This window comes from Schistocerca piceifrons, chromosome X (assembly GCF_021461385.2).
Source record: "Schistocerca piceifrons isolate TAMUIC-IGC-003096 chromosome X, iqSchPice1.1, whole genome shotgun sequence".
NCBI classification, from domain to species: domain Eukaryota; kingdom Metazoa; phylum Arthropoda; class Insecta; order Orthoptera; family Acrididae; genus Schistocerca; species Schistocerca piceifrons.
The window spans coordinates 86,435,344-86,456,322 of NC_060149.1; the positions used below are offsets into that span (position 1 = coordinate 86,435,344).

At 41.3% G+C, this 20,979-nt stretch overlaps 1 protein-coding gene across 1 annotated transcript in view; it reads left to right on the forward strand.

Moving 5' to 3' along the window:
• LOC124723110 (caspase activity and apoptosis inhibitor 1-like) overlaps positions 1-6,766 on the forward strand; it is a 248,694-nt gene extending 241,928 nt beyond the window's left edge. The window contains exon 8 of the mRNA XM_047248291.1: positions 5,728-6,766. Within this exon, the coding sequence (XP_047104247.1) occupies positions 5,728-6,656 (929 nt within the window). The 3' untranslated portion in view covers positions 6,657-6,766. The remainder of the gene's footprint in view (positions 1-5,727) is intronic.
• The last annotated feature ends 14,213 nt before the right edge of the window (positions 6,767-20,979 follow it).

Consider the following 20,979-nt stretch of genomic DNA (forward strand, 5'->3'; position numbering starts at 1 on the left):
TAAAAATATTAAATGCCGCCCACCATGAGAGAATTAGGCTGGCCATCAGGGCATGTAAGATCAGCCCCATTTTCAGCCTCTCTGCTGAGGCTGATGAGCTGCTTCCTCACATCAGGTGGTAACTCCTTGTGGTGTGACACAAATGTAATACTCCCCACCCCAAACAGCTTACCACTATATTGCTTGCCTAAATTTCAAACCACTCTTCTCCAACAGTCGCTGAGCAGTGAGGCCTTTTGGGATACATGCAAAGAATTTTCTTTTATAAATGCTTTTGACAGATACTGATGATTCATGATTCATGACAAGTCTGGAATTAAAATCCCACTTGGCTTCTTAAGAGGCATATAATTATTTTAGACTCAGCTATACTTAAGAAAGAGTGCAGTCCAAATGTAATTTTTAAATCTGTTTTTATAATATTATAGACAAGTGCCACACTCTTACTGAAGTGTACACACATGGCTGAAAACAAGTGAATACCCTTGGCTTTGGGTGGTATTCCCTGGCTGCATCTTCAGGTATTGAATCCCTGATCAGTTTAAAGTTTTTGATGCTTAACTGTATGTGATCTCGAAAGCATTGGAGCATATGAGACATCATCAGGCAAGAAGTTCATCTGTTCTGATTCTCGTAGTGTCCTACAAGCATTGGAACAAATGTACTCAGCAGATGAAATAATCCAGTTTCAATTAATGTGGGACAAAGTGCTCCCCTTTCAGCAGTAAGGGAAGCTGGTAACATTGTAATGGGTACCAGGGCATGAAAGAATTTGGAGAAATGAGATATCAGATGTGGCAGCCAAGAAGATCAACATAGAAATTGGTGTGCTCTGTGTAAAATTCTGGTTAAGGCTGTCATTCTGTTGTTGAGTCCAAAAGCCTTGCAGCTTTTGGGGAGGAGTGGCAAGCTGCATTACGTGAAGCCAACCATCTATGTGAGGTGTTCTGGGACTCTTCAGCAGAACTTGTAGCATAATATTCTCATTTGCCATATTTGATGACTAAAGGGTTTTAATAATGGGTCCTCCGTTAATGAGTATTTACCTGGGGGAAAAATCTTGGAGAAGAAAAGGTATAGATTCCACACGCACTCTGATACCTGAGTGGTTGTTTCCAGAACATAGTGTACACACTGTCAAGTGCAACTCCACAACTTTTCACCCTGTAGAAGAGATTGAGACACTTACAGCCAAACTCGTATTGCAACAATAAAGCAATTAGTTTAATTCCTTCACTTGACTCCACACCAGAGCACCCTGATTAGTGCTGAAACCCCACAAGTGAAGCTTGGTGTCATCATTACCACCAGTCTCCAGAAAGAACTGGGAATAGTCTCAAGTCTCAAGCAACAGACATCATTGGTGCTAATATAAGTGACAATTTGCAACTGACTATAACCTGTGCTCTGAGTTGCTTCCAAGACGGCCTATTCCACAAGAGACACACACAGTGTGTACATCAGCTTCGTTAGCCTCCCATCATACTAATTGTGTAGGAGAGACCATTGTGTCCCTAATATTTCAAGTGCCTGCATCCAGCAGCCATTTCCTCCACCCCACCCCTCTATGTGTCAGCCTGAATCTCAATGAAGAAGAGGCTGTTGCTCAAGCAGAAGAGATGAGGCTCATTGGTTCTTACCTCTTTGTCATATGGAGGCAATAACCAGATTTGTTTCGTAAAAGTGTGAGGCCTTATTGACACTTCCTACAAACAATATTTTTATGCAAAGAGACCCACATCAGAGTGCAACCCACCACCAACAGGTGATCGAGATTCTGTGTGGATGCCATAAACAATGGGAGATACTGCCAAGCTCTGTAACGCTTACTGCTGCTCCACCACAGGCACAGATGCTGCCATATGAAACTGGCTGATACTTACTAACTCAGCATCCAGCTTTTCACACACAAGTTATTTCTTAATTGAAGTAATGCCTGCAATCCAGGAAGGGTGGAGTCTCTCCACACCTGCACTACTGTGGTGATCATAACAAAAATTCTGCTATTACCTCTGCATTGGTTAGTTATTTGAATTGAGGTTATCACAGGATGCAGGACTGTGATGTTGTCTATATGTTTAGGTATGATTACCCAGTAATACGGGCCAATTGAGAGATAGAAAGTGGACAGAAATGTTGAAGAATAACAGGTTTAAGGGCAGAGGGCAAAAAGGGCCATGGCAAGAGCCAAATAATCTGGTAGTAGGAGCAGTAGTAAATTGCTTGCTATCTGTGACTGATCATGTTATGTTAGTAACAGGTATCGTGCAGCTCGATGCCAGTGTCCTTGCCATCTGCTCATCATAAAGAGGTCAGTCATCTGTGTTGCGATACGATGTGCTACTGTGGTTGGTGCCACTGCTGTGTCCTGTCACAACTCAGTCAATGGGGTGACAGGGTGGAGTTGCTGTCCCCTCATGGTTGCAGCCTGTTTCCCAGCATTATCTCTTTAGGTAGTGTTGCAAGCTATGACTTTCCCAACTCCACCTTGTAGACCACTGGTGGGGAGCTCCAGTGGTTCAGCCCTGCTTCCTGTCGAGACGTTCGGCTTCCTCCAGGGAGCTGCTGCTGTGGTACAGAGGACGGCCGCAAGGTCTGCGTGTTGTTACTGCAACTAGTGGGAGGCTTCCTCAGCGTCTACTGTGAAGGCAGCTTTGTAAGTTACCTATTCTGCCTCAGTAGCCTCGAGGTGCACAGTTGCCTTTGTGATGACTTCAGAAAATGGGGTGGCCGTCTGCTTCCCCCCTCTAACTTCTCAGGTGCTGGCTACACTGCCCTCTCTTCTGCTTGCAGCCAGTCCTCCCCACCACTGCCACTGGCGAGATTTTCCAGCCAATCACAATTGCCTGCTGTGTATCTGTGCCTTCATCTTCAACAGTTTTTCTTCTTGGTCATGGTCTTCTCGTACCTGGCTCAGCTGTGACAAGAGAAGGCTGGGTAGCCGTGCCAGTTTGCAATATACGGCCCAACACAGTTAGCACATGTCGAAGCTGCTTCTTTCCTTCTGTCATAGGTGCAGCTGTAATGCCTGTCTGAGTACTTGATGCATCTCAGGGCATTGCAGCAAAAACTTAGCCACATGTCCCTCTTCTTGGCACCTGAAGCACTGGGGCTTAGGGCCCAGGCCTGTAGGGAGAGATTCTATTTGAATCGAGAAGTCTAGGTGCTTCTGAAATGTGAAGATGTCACCTGCCATTTGTATGGTTCTGATAAATGATGATGATGATGATGATGATGATGATGATGATGATGATGGTTGGTTTGTGGGGTGCTCAACTGCGAGGTGATCAGTGCCCATACAAATTCCCAACCTTTGCTCAGTCCAGTCTCGCCACTTTCATGAATGATGATGAAACTATGAGGACAACACACACACCATCATCTCGAGGCGGGTGAAAATCCCTGACCCCGCCGAGAATCAAACCCGGGATCCCGTACTTGGGAAGCAAGAATGCGACCGCGAGACCATGATGGCTCTGACAAATATTGACAGCTTCTTCCTGTTGGTCTGGTAATGCAGCTTGACTGCCACATCCTCCAAACCAGCAGGCAACAGCACTTCTTTGACTACCACCTCATTACAGATCCAGGCAACCCATGGAGGAGCACTTTGGTCGTCTTGACACGGAGTTGTGGTGGCGACTTCTTATTCTTGAGCACCTCTATGATGTGGGTGACCACAGCGCTCTTTGACTACCCTGTATTCGGGAATGCTCAGTGCTTGCAGCTGGTTTGTGGCATCAGAATCGACAGACTCGATGCCGATTTCGTGCTTGCAGCAGCTAGCAATCTTGTCATAAATCTCTCTTGTACCTCTGCATTGTATTTACAAGGGAGGGACAGGTGTACGGTCATCATCTTTGTTTCATCTATCGGCATATCGCTGCATTTAATGACCGAAGGCCCCGTCACTGTTTCAGAGTACTTCTGGCTGCCTCGTTTTTCGATGCTGCTTTGTGAAAACATGACAATTTTGCTCCTGTCATGGGAAAGACACAATGGCAATTTTCTTTCTACAAGTGCCACAGCACAAGCACATGCCACAGCTCTCCAACTGCCTCATTACTGTACCACACAACAACAATGTTGTCTCATTTCACTTGGTCAGGCTGAACTAACTTGGCTGCAGTCCCTAGTCTCATCTGCTAGTGAAACTCACACTTGATCATAGCTCCTGTTAAAACAAAAATAGCCAAAGAAATTAAAAGCACTAAACATAGATCAAAACTAAGAGATCAAACTATCCTGAGCAATAACCTTTTTTCGTAATTTACATTTGTTTATTCAGCTGGAAATCGTGTGTTGATTCTGTGCTTAAGAATTTTTTTTTATAATATGAAATGTTTAACCTTTGCTGCTCATTAGACCAGTGTCTTTTGATTGCATGGTTAACAGAAATATTTAGAGCCGTAGCCCTTACTTAATGTTTTTTGAAGTTAAAGCAATGCAGTCAGCAAGCCAACAAACTAATGAAGTCGTCAGATGTGAATGTCAGACCTTGTTCCTTGGGTGCTGCTGCCAGCTGATATGTAAGAGAAAGTGCTTCACCATATTTTTAGACTAGGAAATACTCATGACTTAAGGTCCATATGTAGTTCATTATAACCAGATTTAATGTATTAAATTAACCTCAAGACCTATACATATTTTATTTTATTCTTATCAGGTTACTGTTAGTTTTTGCATTTAGCTAAACATGACGATTCAGTGGTCCACTTTGGTTGCCATCTTAAGATGATAGGCACTATTTTAGTTTGTTGAAATGTTACCGCACCATTGCAGCATGGTATCTCAGTTGAAGATAGTGTTCATTTGTACTGCTGCAACGTCTTGTTTAATAGAATGTAAAATCTTATCGTAAACTCATCAAAAATACAAGTTATTAGTTGTTTTTTAGATGGTGCCCCACAGATTCTACATATTTATTGAATGTCACTCAAATTGAAACTCAAATATATTATGTACAAGCAGTTTTGCCAGCCGTTGTGGCCGAGCGGTTCTGGGCACTTAAGTCCATCCAGAACTGCGCGACAGCTACAGTCACGCGTACGAACCCTGCCTCGGGCATGGATGTGTGTGATGTCCTTAGGTTGGTTAGGTTTAAGTAGTTCTAAGTTCTAGGAGACTGATGGCCTCAGATGTTAAGTCCCATAGTGCTCAGAGCCATTTGCCGTTTAAACAAACTGTTTCAATCTCAAAGATACTAAGATTCAACCAATTTCAACATTTCAACTCATACTTGTCACTGATTGGTCTCTCATGTCAGTTGATTCCTTATTCTTACACACGGGTTCTTAAAAATATGGATGGTATGCGTAGTTCCCTGCAATAAAAGAGTTTAGGTGTTTTTTTTTTTTTTTGCCTAGTGTTGGTGCGAAATGACTGCCAAATGGTTCTTCATGCCTCTGATATCACTACCAAATTCATTTTTCCACTGGTAGGCTAAATGCCTTCAGCACCCTGTTGTTGACGTGAGATATTGAGATACCTTGAACGAAATAAAGCTCATGCTTTTGGAAATTGCAGTTGCATTGACCGGCATAAATTTATAACTCCACCCCCTCCCTCTTTTGTCTGCACCCTACCCTACCACTGAGGACAGTTAGTATCAATTTTGTATTTTCTATATCAGTGTTGTTTGTACGAAAATTGGGTTCAAATATCTGTTCTTTGTGAATATTTTTGTAAAGAAATAATTTTAACTCTAGTGTTCTTCCTTTTTTACAGAAATTCCAAATCCTCAGCATACTTCAAAGGATACTCCGGCTACGCCTTCACCATCACATAGTGTAGCATCAGTCAGTGGCAAAAAACACGATATGTCAGATGATGTCTCAACAATTGACAAGGATGCCTTAAATGTTGTGGAAGTTGACTCAGATGCCCCTGGTGGGGATTCGTTGGAGCTTGTGGAGCTCGAACATCGAGCTCGTTCAATTCGGTCATTGATAATGCAGTGTGATGCTGAAAGAGAAAATGTATCTGAAATTAGTGACAAGTCCGCAGGAATTGGTTCAACTGAATTTGGTAATAGAAAACACAATATTTTAGATGGTATGACTGTGACCCAGAAGCATCAAGAATTAGATCCTCTTTTCTTGGTATGTGCACCTGGATCTAAAGTGGTCCTAACATCATGTAAGAAAAGCGGAACAGATTTAAGCTGTAAAAGTAAACTTACAGTATATGAGAGACTTGGTCACAATGCAGTGCTTGTATCTGGTGATTACACAGTTTTGGAATCTAAAATTCCAGAAAACAATTCAACAGAAGTGGCACATGGAAATGGGAAAGGTGGTGATAATGAAACAGTTGGGTGTGACAGTTGCCTTCCTAGCACTTCAGAATCATCATGTATTCATAACTCTACAGGAGTAGAATCTGTCTTCCATAATACAGGTCCATTGCAAATAACTATTAGTGCACTAAATGGTGGCTCACTGTCTAGGAAAGATCTGCAAACAAATCCACAATCAGCAGAAAAAATGAAAGAAAAGAATATCCATAAAGTAGTGGAAACCAGTAAAATGTGTACAAAACTGCGTGAAAGAATTAAACGCACTCAACAACTTAAAAAATGTAAAGAAGATAATATTAAAGCAGAAACCATAATACTAGGAACAGTTGAGGAATACAAGTCATTAAATACAAAATAACATCAGAATTATATTGTGAAAATATTCATTTTATGTGAATTTGTGTTATACATGTTGAATCGGATAAACCAGTAAAATTACCTATGTTATAATTTAATGCCACTTCATAATAAATAGCCTCTTCAAACCAATTTTGACTAGCTTTGTTGATTGCCTGGACAACACATTCCTCAATCATCTCACAAGTAACATTTGATGATCATTTTATTACGAATACTTTTACCCGTTATTTCTCGAACACACAGACAGACAGATGCTGGAATAATAGAAAACAGGGAAGTTGGACAAAGAACTGTTAACTGACCTTGGAAAGTGTTTTGTTAATATAACAACAACATATTTTGTACATTGTCTTCATAAAATGTTTTCACATTTGTTGCATCATTGCTGAACTATGCCAGCATCCTATTGAAGGTCAGAATGTGATTAGTTGCTTAGCACCCTGTATCAAGTGTAGCATGAACAGTGCAGCAAAGTTAAGCCTGAAATGTGCATCGGTGGCAGTGACTTGGATTAAGATAGAGCAGGATTGAAATTTCCACGAGATTACACAAATTTTCATGCTTTCTATAAATTTCTTAAGGTAAGTACTTCCAATTATTGTTCCACCTGAACTTTTGCTCCATCTCTAAGGCCTAGTTTTCAGCAGGACATTAAGGCCTAGTTTTCAGCAGGACATTAAATTCCATTCTTCCTCCCTTCCCTTTCACAATGCTTCTGTTAATTTCAACTGTATGTTGTTTTCCAAAGTTAATGTGCCTATTACTGTGTTTTTGTTTATAGAATGTATTGTGAAGTTTCAAATATTCATTGTTGTTTACAGATAATATACAATAGAATTTATAAACACTTAATACAGAAAAAATGGCGAACTGGAAACTATTTGGTTTTCAAAAAGGATTGTCAAATGAACAATCTATATTTGCCTTGGCAGATGATGTACTAGAATTTGAAATCACTGTCAGTTGGGATATTTTGTGATATTGCTAAGGCTTTTGAGTGTGTGAATCATGATAGCCTCATGCAAAAGTTAAAATAATATGGAATAGTAGAAAGCAGGTTTGTGTCATTTACCTAATTTGCAATATAGAAAGAAGAATGTTTTGTATTCCCCAATTTAGAGAAAGAAATTTATTTACATTTTATTGAATACATGTAAACACAGAATAAATGATGCATGGTTCATAAGAGCTACTGATCCTGTCACGTTTATCTGTCAAAAAAAAAAAAAATGAAAATTGGCCTGCAGTCACTTTGCTTTACGTTGACTGGCTGACAAACCCACTTACGCTGCTGGCTGGAGATGCTTTGCTGCTTGCAGCTCACAGTGACCCTACTGGACGTAGGTGTAACAAGGCATATCAGTAGTGTGGATTTATCTGTTAATACTTCCTGCAGCATTACCAGATCCCTCTTCACTTGAAAATGACCTGGTGGATCCATTAGAGGATGGCATGGTGGCAATTTGTTGGTGCCAGATGTGGTCCCAGCTGGCACCTTCTGGACATTGATGCTCTGGCTGGGAGAGGTGGTCAAGAAGCTGGAGCTGGCTGGTCAGACTGAGGTGCTGGAAGCACAGATGGTTTGACCACTGGAGAACCACGTCAAAGTCCACAAGGACTACCAGCAGCAGCAGCACCAAATGCCATCATGCCTGGTGAGATGGAGATCATGGCATGGAGCCAGCCACTGCTGAGGTAGCACGTTGAATGGTGGACACATCTGGCAGAAATGCTACAACCAAAGCTGATTCCAACACTTGCGGAGTAACACCCACAAAGTCGCCACCAAAAACAGTTGGCAGCCTTGTTACTCCAAAATTAACTCCCGAATCCAACATGGGTCCACCCAAAATTACGCATCCAGATTGAGGTGTCCACGCAAAATAGCATTGCTTCTTCAACTCAAGCAGACAGCGGTATTAAAGGTTGAGCAGCATCAGATGTGAATGCTTTTGCAGACCCTTCTCCAGACTTCAGCGATGGATGGATGTATGTCACACTGTGAGAAGCTTGGAAAGCGTTAAGAGCTAGATTGGATGTGGCTGTCCTCCTATCCTTTGACATTTGGGTCTTAAGTGTGGACAAAACATAGCATCAGGTCACTGGAGGCTGGTGAAATGTAGTAGGAGTGACAGGTTCAATGCCATTACAGGTGCAGAATTGCTGGAAGGCAGCTGCCATAAACTTTGGGCCATTATCTGTGACTAAGGTCCAATATAAAATTTTTCCTTGACAGTTCTGTTGGTAGTAGTGATCATCATTGTCATCATTGGATGCTACAATGTGACAACATAGGGGAAGTGGGAGAAATGATTAACAAAAATGAGTCATGGATGGATGTAAGAGATGTGAGAAAGGTGCGATAAAATCCACATGCCATTGTCAAGAGGATACCAGCTGAGGGGAATATGAATGAAGAGATGTTGGTTGGTGTGCCTTACAGGTCACCCAAATGCACACCACCTATATTATGTTGTCATACATTCGTGGGCAGTACACATAATGGCGAACAAATTGTTTCATATGGGAGGTCCTCCTGCAGAGCGATGAAGGAGCTGCAGCATGCAGTGCTGGAGAATTATGAACCCATCTATCTGACAGTCGTCCTCCACCAGTAGCAGGATACCTCAGGAAATCTGGAGCTGTTGGCTTCATGTGAAAAAACATTAGAGGCCCGGCAGTGCTTAGGCTGTCCTGCTTGAACATGCTGGAAAATACCATGCTACACGGGATTCTTCAGGTATGCTGCTGCGACATCTCCACAATTTCTTGAGAAATCCTTCAAAGACTGCCAATATGGGAGTTAATCTAAAACATACAGTTTCCTGTCTGTCAAATTCCAAGTATTGGCCCATAGGGACTCTGGAGAGAGCATCTGCATTAGAATGTTGATGGCAAGGGTGGTAATGTACAGAGTACTGGTAGCTGGATAAGTACAAAGCCCTTCGATGAAGACCACAAGCCATCCATTCCAGCAGTTTACTCTTGGGTCCAAATAAAGACAGCAAAAGTTTGTGATCAGTATGTAAATGAAACTTATTTCTGTAAAGGAAAATATGGCTAGTGTTCTTGAGCTAGAGTTAAGGTTTTGAAATGAACACTACAGGAGGCTTTTCAGAACCTATTGGAAAGTGCTGCCCTGATGCAGTAAGGAGAGGTATCCATTGCTGAAACCAATGTCAACTGAGGCTGGTGCATATTTAAATAAGGGGCTGACTTAGGCAAGTTTTGAAAATTTGGAAGTCTTGTTGACAAGCCTTGGACCACTGAAAAATAACACACTTGCAGTGCAGCCGATTGAAAGGATAGGCAATGGAAGCTGCCAGAGGAATAAACTGGGCATAATAGCTAATACTGCTGAGAAACAGCTGGAGGCCCTTCACATATTTGGGAACCAGCATATTTTTGATCATCTCAACATATTCCTATGAAGTCTGCAGTCCCCTTTTACTGAGCGCATGTGCTAGGTAAGTGGCAGGTCAAAATAAAGAACCTTTGGAAAAACTGCCGACAGAACTGCAAAACCCCAGTGAAGATTGTGTCAGTGTTCCTTGTTTGTGCAATCTAAACTAGGATGTCATCAAGATAGCTGATGCATTTGGGAATATCTGTTATCAACTGTTCTAAAAACTTTCGGAAGGTAGCAGATGCACACGCAACCCCAAATGGCAACCCGTTATACTGGAAAAGGCCAAAAGGTGTGTAATACTGAGATTTTATTTGTCTCCTCGGCCAATGAAAGCTGAAAATGAGCCCTTGCAGGATCAGTGTGTAAAAAGAACTGCCAGCCAGTTTGGAAAAGCATTCATCTGGCTATGGTAAGGAATATTAATCCATTTATGTTTGGGCACTGACAGTAAGTTTAATGTCACCACACAGGTGCGGACTTCTGTATGACTATTGAGAGAGAGGCCTGTTGACTAAAGAGAATAGATGAAAGTACTTAATGTTGTTCAAACCAATCTACTTCCACTTTCACTTCACCCTGAAAGGCCAACAGAATTTGGTTTACATTTTGAAAAATGTGGCACTGCAGAATTCAAGGATCTCCCTGGACCAGGCTCAAATAATCGCACAGTGTCAATATCTTCACATGGCACTGTAAGTTGGAAAGTATTAACAGTATGCTGAACAGAAAAACCAAAATCCGAATACAAATAAAGTCCAAAAAAAATTTTCTGCGAAATGAGCGGTGATCACAATAAATGTCATTGTCTTCATCACTTGTTCATACTTCAGAGACCTTAGACTGGGATATCAATAGAATTTCAGGGTGCCAATCAGACCCTGCACTGTTCGAAGGCAGAGCAAAAATATGTTTGACGAACACACCTGTATAAAATAAGAATGTACTAGGTACATTCTTGATTTCTGGGTACAACAGTATTTTTTGTGGAATAAGAATCTACTAGATACATTCCTGATTTCTATGCATAACAGTATTTTTTGTGGAACTATTGCATGATCACTTTCTGTAATATTGTTGATCTCTATTGCAGAAACACACAAGCTGGGCACCATTCGGACTCTGACATAGTTCTGCTGTGTGTTTCTTGATAAGAGACTATTGGTACTAGTAACCCTGACAATGATGTAAAGTGAAAGTCAAGACAATTGGGCAATAGTTAAAATACATTTAGTGCACACATGGATATAAATATTGAAGGTCAGGAATTAATTTTTCTTTGTTTCAAAACAAACTCAAACTATATACATGGTTTTACATAGACACATAACAACTTGAAATATAAATGCATTCATTGATATAGTGTGTGAAGATCAGAAATTATCATTTTTGTTGTTGTTGTTGTAGCAAAAAAAACCTTATGTTGTATACACTGTTTTAGAAAGGGATATTAAAACTTAAAATCTTCTACTGGATAACAGCTTTTCTCTCTTAATGAATGCTCAAGTTTATTCTTTAAGGTATTTAAATTAGCTCTCTTGAGGTCAGATGGTAGTCTGTTATAAAAGGCTGTTCCTATTGCATGTGGACTACAGTCTGCAGGTTGTCCCCCCCCCCCCCCCCCCTCCCTACACACACACACACACACACACACACACACACACACACACACACAAACCTTATACCTTATTTCCTATAGGATTTACATAGAGTAGATAGTCAGTATTTTATATTTTCTGAAGATTTCTCTACAAGGCTCTCTCCTGTTTACCTTGGCTACCACTCTTATTTCCTTTTTTCATAGTCTGAAGAGCCTTTCTGTATAGACCGCTGGTGCCTGGCCCCATATCTCAATACGATACGGAAGATGTGGATGTATCACTCCAAAGTATATTTGTCTCGAGCTGTCATGGTCCAGGAAGGCAGAGATTCATTTCAGTAGATACACATTTGTACTGATTTCTGGCATATATGGTCTACATGTTCTTTCCATGACAGGTGTTTGTCAATAATTATATCCAAAGATTTGTTTGTTTGTGTAGCAAAGGGCCGGTGGAGATGTAAATGTTCTGATTATAGTGAAGCATAAATTGCATTGCCACTGTCTTCTCTTTATTTACAAGTAGCTTACTTGCAGTAAGATAACTTGACAAAAAATTGTAATTGATTTCATTACTGCCTGTAGTAATTTGTATATTGTGGCCCCAACTGACAAAAGCCAAGTCATTAGCATAGCTTTGTCGTATCTCCTTGTTGATACACAAATTTTATATCAGGTCATGCCTGTGAGATAGTATTGTAACTATTGTGTTTCAAGATTTGTTAGCTTCTAAGAACTTTTCCAGTCTTGCTAAGAAATTTTGTGTCTCATTTCTTGTGACATCATTTTCACCAGTTGTGCACACCACTTATTCACTTTCATTGTTTCCTGCAGGTTGATGTCTGTAACATTTTTCACAATTTTACTATTTATGTTGCTTGGAAGTCTTTGTTATTGTCTTGTAAAATACTCACCAAATTTCTTCTGTAGCTGTCTGTCAAGAAAAGAACACTGTACCTTTTCTGTGATGGATTCTTGATTCTGTCGTCACTCTGTCTTGCTGTTGTTTAATTTGTCCCACCGTCAAGTTGTTTATGAGCTTCATTGCCATCACACTTCACATTTTCATTTTTATCAGTAACAGTTGTTTCAGCAGTAATTGCAGTCCACTTATTTGGAAGAGTTTGACTATCATCTGGAAATGTATACTGTTTTCATAGTGATAACAGTTCACACTACTTTTTAGACATTAGGTTCTTCATATTCATATATGCAACAGTTTGGCTTTCATGCAAAAGTGTACACGATTTCATGATGGCTCACACATTTCAGATGTAAGTCTTTCCTTATCACTCAATAGGATGTTAATTGTTAGTTGAAGACTACTTAGGCAACCATTTAACTTCCTGATTTCATCACTACAATTTGTGCACATGCTGCTTTTACCTGTATAATCTTCACTTTCTTTTGCATCAACAAGACATGAGTCAATACAAGCCCCCATCTTCTAAGTCAACTTCCTGTATCAGGTTTGGAAGGAAAGTTCTAATGCATTTTGCCAGTCCTCACTGGGGCATCATAGATATTTCCAAATAGGTGGAAAATGTTTACTGGGTGGCTTGGGAAATTTCAAAAACATGACCTGTATGGAACATTTACACTAACAATGGACCTGAATGATGTAAGGCCTGTGTGTGTACATAACTACCAGCGTGGAACAAATTACAATTTCCCTAATAAAACCTTCTGCATAGGATACATCACAAGCACATGTAAATTTACAGTTCCCACTCAATCCTTGAAGATCTTTGCTCCATAAAGCATGCATTGTAATAAAAAAATGTCCTGTTAACAAAGTGTAAATGTCCAAAAGAGGTAACTGAGGGTTCAGACAGGAGGATGTTTCTGCATTAGATAATACATGTGGAAGTAGGTGGGTAACAGTGAAGTCCACTATTGTTGTGGGTACTATATGTTACTTGCCTGGAAATGTAGTGCTAATCACTTAAGGTAAATTTCTGGATGCCCCCCTTCTGATGGGTACAGGGACAGCAGTTGCATATTTATGGTGATATTGGTAATACCTTCAGCTTTATGTAGTAATATTAATTTATTTGCAACTGGTTTTCAGGATGCAGCCCACCATTTATTTGCAACTGAGTTGTAGAGGGGCCTGAAGACTGTGGACTGCATCATCAAAACTGGTTGGAAATAAAAATAAAAAACTTATAGCTGAAGGTATTATCAGTATTACTTATGGTAAATGTCCCAGACCATCTGTGTGTCATTAAAGCTGCAGTTGAACTGGAACCTACTTTGTTGCCAATTTTGTGGTCCCCAGTTCAGATAACAAATGTTACTTATTAACATTTTATTGAATACAATGAAACACAGAATAAATTATGCATAGTTCGTAGCAGTTACTGAGCCTGTGAATTACTGAGCCTGTGAATTTTACGTAACTGCAAATGAAAAACAAACAGAATCAACACAACTTGTAGGTAAGGCTGATATCAATCACTTGGTCTAAATAGTATCACAGTCTGCTGAAGTAGAACTTAATAGAGGTCAGTGAACATTGCTACAAGGTCTGTTAGAAAAGTATCTGATATTTGGCTGGGGAGAAAACTGGCTTACCTGGAATGTTGGACACCTAATCATCCTCAAAGTAGTTCCCTTGGGACTCCACACACTTCTCCCAGCAGTGCTGCCATTCTTGGGAGCATACGGAAAAAAACTCTTCCAGAATGGAGGTCAGCTCAGCTTTTGTTGCTGCTATAACGTCCTCTCTTATCTGAAATTGCGTTCCTTTCAGTGGCTTCTTGTGTCTGGGGAACAGCCAGAAGCCACTGGAAGCTATATCAGGAAAGAAAGGAGCCTGTTGAAGCACACACATCTGGTTTTGACAAAAAAATGTCTGAATCAAGTGTGAGGAATGCGCTGGAGCGTTATTGTGATGGAGATGCCAATTTCCTTTCCATTGCAAGTCCGGTCTCTTGCACCACACAGCATCATGTAGCCTACAGAATAAGTCCCTGTAGAAGTGAGAATGGACCTGTGGCCACCTGGCCTTACCTGCCAATGGGCCCATGTGACAAGCTGATTAGAAATGCTGTGATGCTCATCACTCACAGCAACCCTGCCAGTCATTGGTGTAATGAGGCGTATTGCTAGTATGGCATCATCCATTGATGCATCCCAGGGAGTTACAAAAGTGTGTATCAGTTTCATGTTAATTGCAGTATAATAGGTACTCAGCATTAGAAGTAATCAAACGAGGCTTGCTACTAAATTCTACTTTTGGTCCTCTGTGTTTTTGATATACATAAATGATCTTTCAATTGCATTGTCCAAATATGCAGCTCTTTGTTTTTTGGAGATGATACAAGTTTATGAATCAAAAGTGTTAGTCTTCTTACTGAAAGGGAAGCTAATGAAATATTTGATATCAGCAGCTGACTAGTTTAAGGCAAATATATTTCCATTAAATTGTGATAAGACTCCATAGTTCTCACAACTCCACAAACTATAAAAATAGTCTAACAAAATACATAACGTAGACTGTGTTAAATTTTTGGGTCCAATAGAGCACAAACTTAACTGTAAAACACACACCATGGAATTAGTGAAGCACTTTAGTTCAGCAACAGTTGGAGGATGCGTAATTACTGCCATAGGCAATTTAAAAATGAAGAAATAAGTGGTCTTACTGCCCTGTTGTCTGCACAGAAACTGAGTTCATTGTGCAGTTTTGTTCCCTGTGATTCTAGTAAAACAAACTAGTATCCTTAAGAAGTAGTAGGAGACCTTTTGCTAGTTCTGTGTCTTTTGCCCTCCAGAACTTTCCACTGGAAGATTAGATGATGTGCAGTTTCATCATCCTCACCACATAGTCTCATTTAGGGGCTTCTTCCACTATACCCGTCATATACAGGCGTGTCTTAAAGTTCCCATGGCCAGTTCTGACTCTCACCATGGGTTTAACCTGTTTCCTATTCAAGTTCAGGATTGCAGACCTTTTCTTGAAACTTGGCTTTGACATTATTAGCTTGCCATGTTTTAGTTTTTGGATCATAGTCTAATATTCTACATGCTGCCTTCTGATCCATCTATGCAGTTTTGATTTTACCATTGCTTTAGTGATGGTTAGGACAGGTTCTGGTCCAATAAATGAAGTCATCACACCTGTGCTGTCCAGTCTATCGGCTTGTTCATTGCCACTAATTCCTGAGTAACCAGAGACCCACTGTAGGTTTATCCTGTTGCTTTTCCCTAGTCTTCCAAGGGCTTCATGGCATTCAGCAACAACGTTAGTTCTTGTTGCAGGGACCGATAGAGATATGAGAGCTGCTTGGCAGTCTGAATAAATGTAGATGCTCCAATCCTTGTATCACCTCCGTAAATTCTCCTTTACATGCACTCTGCTAGCTGATAATTTCACCTGGAATACTGTGTCCAGCTTGCCTAGAGAGACTGCTCTCTCTCTAGCCTAGACTGTACCCCATATACTCTGACCGCAGCACCTTCATCTGTTTTCAAAACGTCAGTCAACCAGACTGTCTCCTGAGTGGTACTGTGGTTTGTTCTTCCACTGCTCCCTTCTAATTGTTACACAGAAAGGTTTGTTGGTGGGGTTGGATGTTACTGTGTGGTCAGTTGGCATTTCCCTAACCATTCCTATATTTACCACAGTCACTACATTGGTGTGAGATTCTGGATGTCCTAAAGGAATCCAGTTATTTCAAGTTTTTAAGCTGTATGGCTCTACCGCTGCCTCCATCATAACCAAAAGGTGTAGTGGGGACATGTCCAGCATGTTCCCCATTCCAGCAGTGGGTGTGCTGCTAATTTGGCCTGTTATGGCTAAGTAGGTCAGTCTCTGCATGGTGCCAAGCTCCTTAGCGGCCACCTTCTGTTCTGGTTTATTCTATCATACTGTAGCCCCCATAAATTATCATATATCTTATTGCAGTGGTGTATATCCAGCACATACACACGGGGTTTAGACCCCAGTTTTTACCACAGTCCCTTCTAGTGCTCATAAGAGTAGTTTTTCTGTGTAACATATATTCTTTCTATGTGGGCTCCATGATAGTTTTGCATCCAGGGTTACCACTCTGTGCTTCACTACCCACTCTGCTGGTTGAGTTTCAATGAGGATCTTGAGATTCCAGTATGTATGCTGGACTTCTTTCCTCATAAATGGTACAACAACATTTTTCCTGGGACTGACCCTTGGATCCTGTTTTCTGCACCAGTTTTCCACAATGTCTGGTAGTATCTCACCACTCACCTGGCCACATGGAACAAATCCACAGCTAGCAGGTTGCCATACCCCTAGGAGTCCTCTGCCAAAGCCAGACATATCCAGCAGTCTCAGCTGTGGTTGTACATACTGCTGTGTGTACATGCCAAACTCAAGCGTGCTCAAAAAGAAGCACCCACCAGCATCACCTGCCAGCAATTGCACAGCTGATCATGGTGCTGCAAACATGGCACCACATTTTATGCCGGCACCACAGGACACGTTTCCACATCTCATGGGACCCTCACAGAAATCCTTCCACCAGACTACTTAATATGCTGCAGGACCTCTAGTCACAGCACTCACTCCATGCTCAACACCAGCTGCTCCTTGTAGCCCATCCTTGGTAGCAGTCTTCAGCAGCAGTCTTCAACACTGTCCCAATCTCAGCTGGACATCAACCCAGCATGGACCAGGACTCAGAACAACAAACCAACCTGCCTGCACCCAACCAAACTGCACACTGGATGGATCACCGTATAGGACATCAGCCAAACATTGACCAGACACTGGCCTAGGACACTGTTTTGGACTATAGTGAGAACTCTGTCATTCTACCAGATGTAGGTCTTGTTTTCTATTTCATGTCAGAACTGTGAACTGTTCATTTATGTGTTACCAATAAAAATGTTCTTTTATTATAACCTTTGGACCGATTGTATTATCTGCTGTCTTTGACACCTCATAAAGACATAGACAAGAATATCTAGTGCACATTGTGTCATTGTTCTAACAGTTCTTGCAAATTTGACAAGTATTGCTATGACTAAATCATCTGCATGTCCTTGGTAAAAGTAGACTCTAGTATTTAACTTGTCAATGAGTTCATGCATCACTAGGTTCCACAGTAGTGTGGACAAACTCCTGCTTGTGTACAGCCCATGGTGATGTTGATCACCATTTCCTCATTCATCATGTTGGCTTCTACCTTTATTCCACTTCACGTGGCCTTATCCATCTACATATTGTCATCTAAAAGCCATGCTCTTCTGCAGCTCTAACCATGGATTTAAGGTCTTATTGATGAAAGCCCCTCAGTGTCCAGGAAGATGTAGAGAGCTATCCTAAAAGTGTAGAGCTTTTTCCACCTTCCTAAGAAGTTGCTGAAGTGCTGTGTCACATGACTTACCTGATCAGTATGCCTGTTGGCTTATGTGCAGAGGAACCTCAGTTAACCTCTTCTACCTAACATACAGATTAATCAGTTTTTCTAATGTCTTTAGAAGAAAGGAGGTCAGACCTTAGCCTTCATAAAATCTGTTCTCCCTGACTTTGGAATGAAACTGATCCTCACTGTTCTCCAAGCATTAGGAATGATTCCTGCTGCCATGCTGACTCCAAACAGTCTACATAGGACTAATTAAATCCTCTCCTGCTTAGTGCAGTAGAGCTGGAAAGATACAACTGGGCTGGGTGGTTTTAATGGTTGAAACATTCCAACCACCTACTAGTTTTTTTTTAATCAACATAGTCTCTGGCAGACTCCCAGTTTTGACTACATGTAAACCTTTGTCTCTGAGGGACTGACTCCTGGTCTGTGTTATCTTCCAGAATGCGTTGATGGAAATAAATCTTGTGGAACACATCCAGCACCACACTCATTGTCCTTGTATACCCAGTATCCTCCTTATAGTACTTCTTGGATTAGTTGGTATTCTAGTGACAGTTTTATGAAATCTAGCACAAGTAACTGTACCTTCCACTACCTCACAGAATACCTTCCAGAATGACGGCTTCACTTGCTTGATTACAAGGTTGTATTTAGCAAGATGCTCCTGATATTTTGCCCATTGTCCTTTCTTTCTTATGAGGTTGAACAGTCTTCATAGCTGCTTCCTTTGCACTTCCAGATTGTTGTTGCACCAATGAACATTTCTGTTTGTGCCTTTCTTGGTTATTTGGCAGTTTTCTAAATATGATGTCACTGCATCTGCCATTTCCTAAAAATCTACTGGCTTCCTTGTCGAAGTTCTGACTCCAGATAAGTTGAGTCATAGTGTTTTTTCCCAGGATTTCTATTGATCACAGTCTGTTTAACACCTATTTCAACCTCGAACTTAATATATGTGTAGTTGGATAAGCATGACTCCATCACCATGTGCCATTGTTTGATGTAACCACCCATTAGAGTGGACCCAAAAGATATGTAAATTTCTTCTTCCCTTCTATTCCTGAAGGTAGGTTCCCTACCCGTATTCAAGATTTTCAAATTGTTCTCTAGTAAGTGCTCACCTCTGCTGGTGGGCACTGGCATCGCAACCAACCAGCAGCTGTTCATTCTGCTGGGGGCAGCTATCTATCATTCTCCTCACTTCCATGGAAGGACTAGTAGTCCTCATAAGGAAGGTCAGCTGAGGCCAATACAATTTCCCTCGTGCTTCCTTCTTAATGTTGTTTCATCCTGATGGTCAATTAAGTCTGTGAAACGAAAGTATGCCATCAGCATAAATGAAATTCCATTCTTAGCATAAATACACATTCCAGAATTCTTATTTTTTTAGCATAAGTCAACATACTTTGAGTTCCTCCAAGGACTGAAATGCCCCTTTATGTAGATAGGGTTCTGGCGACATCCACCTACTCCCTCCCAAGAAGATAACTCAGGGCAGCAGTTGCCACTCTCATGTGCTGCAGATTTAACTGCAACACTTGCAGCCTTGAATTTGCTGCCATGGTCACTTAAGATGTCCTTGATTATCCTAATGGTAACCTGTGAGAATCCTAAGTACAATTTCAGGTCCTGTTCTCGCATTGCCATCAGGGATTTTTCGCCATCTTCCACCACAAGGGTTTGGCTGTTTGGTTCCACCTTTCAGTTGATTACTCTCCAATCTCCTGTTGAGGCCTTCTGGTTCTGTGCCTTTATTTTCTCAGAGTCTTTTGAGGAGTATCCTTAAGAAGTTTTGGCAGCCAAATAGATACCTTTGTGGTCTTGCGGGACTCAGCCACAGTCTTGACCAGCAGCTTTGCGTCCTGCCACAGAGGTGTCTTGGGCATCATCTCCTTGAGCTAATCCACTGTTCCTATCCCCTCACAGCCAAAGATAAGAGGACTTTTGTCCTGACACTCTTCTGAATTTGTTCCTGGGCTTGTGTTCTACCCTCACCCATCGCTCTTCTTAAAGAGCGCCTTGTGAACAACCTCCACCTGATGTGAAGTGATGATCAGTGGATGTCCTTGTTGGATGATCATCATCCTGAAAATGGAGACTGCAGTACTAGAGGTCTGTTTTCCTATTTATTTCCTGCCTCAACTTCCTCTGGATCCATTTATTGTGAGAAGTGGAAGTATTAGACATCTCCCTTGTTCTCTTGTTCGCTGTCTTAGAGGTGGAATGGGTCTGATTATGCCCTTCACTCTGAGAAGGTCTTGTTTTGAGGTCTTGGATTCAAGACCTTTCCATTCCCTCCATTTGTGTTTAGGAAGCCATGCCTTACCTTCCTTTTCTTTTTTTCCTTTGAGAAGTTTCCTGCTCTGAGCCTCAGTCAACAGTTTCCACTTCTTGGACTGGTCTGTCACCTGATCCAATTGCAGAAAAGCTTCCATCAGTTCCAAGCTGCATGTGTGGGTGTTTGAGGTCTCATCAAATCCTTCATTTTTGTTTTGTTTTCTGTGTTCTCCATTTCAGTCCCATGAGAATTTGGGATCTGTTTGGTCAACACGACAGAACCCAACAGGTGCAGGGTTAATTAAACATCTTCCCATGTGTCACACACCTTTTGGCACAGATCACATCATGCCTTGAGTTGGGTATCTGGGGAATTGGGAAAGGACTGTGGGAGTGGATATGGGCAAGATGGGGCATTGTGGAACACTCTTTGTCTGGTTCATCCGTTGAGGCATGTCCAGCATGGGACTTTGACAAGGTGGTCCTCCCAGAGAGGATATCTGGTGTTAGCTCTAGAATATTCCATGGATACCTTGTGACATATTTGCCTGCATAAAGATCTCTGATAAACCTTGGGTTCTCACAAGGCTGATGCTGCATCAGAGGAAAGGAGGAAAAAATGGGACTTCCTGTCAGAACCACTCTAAACTTTCTCTGCTTGACTTACCAGACACTGGTATAA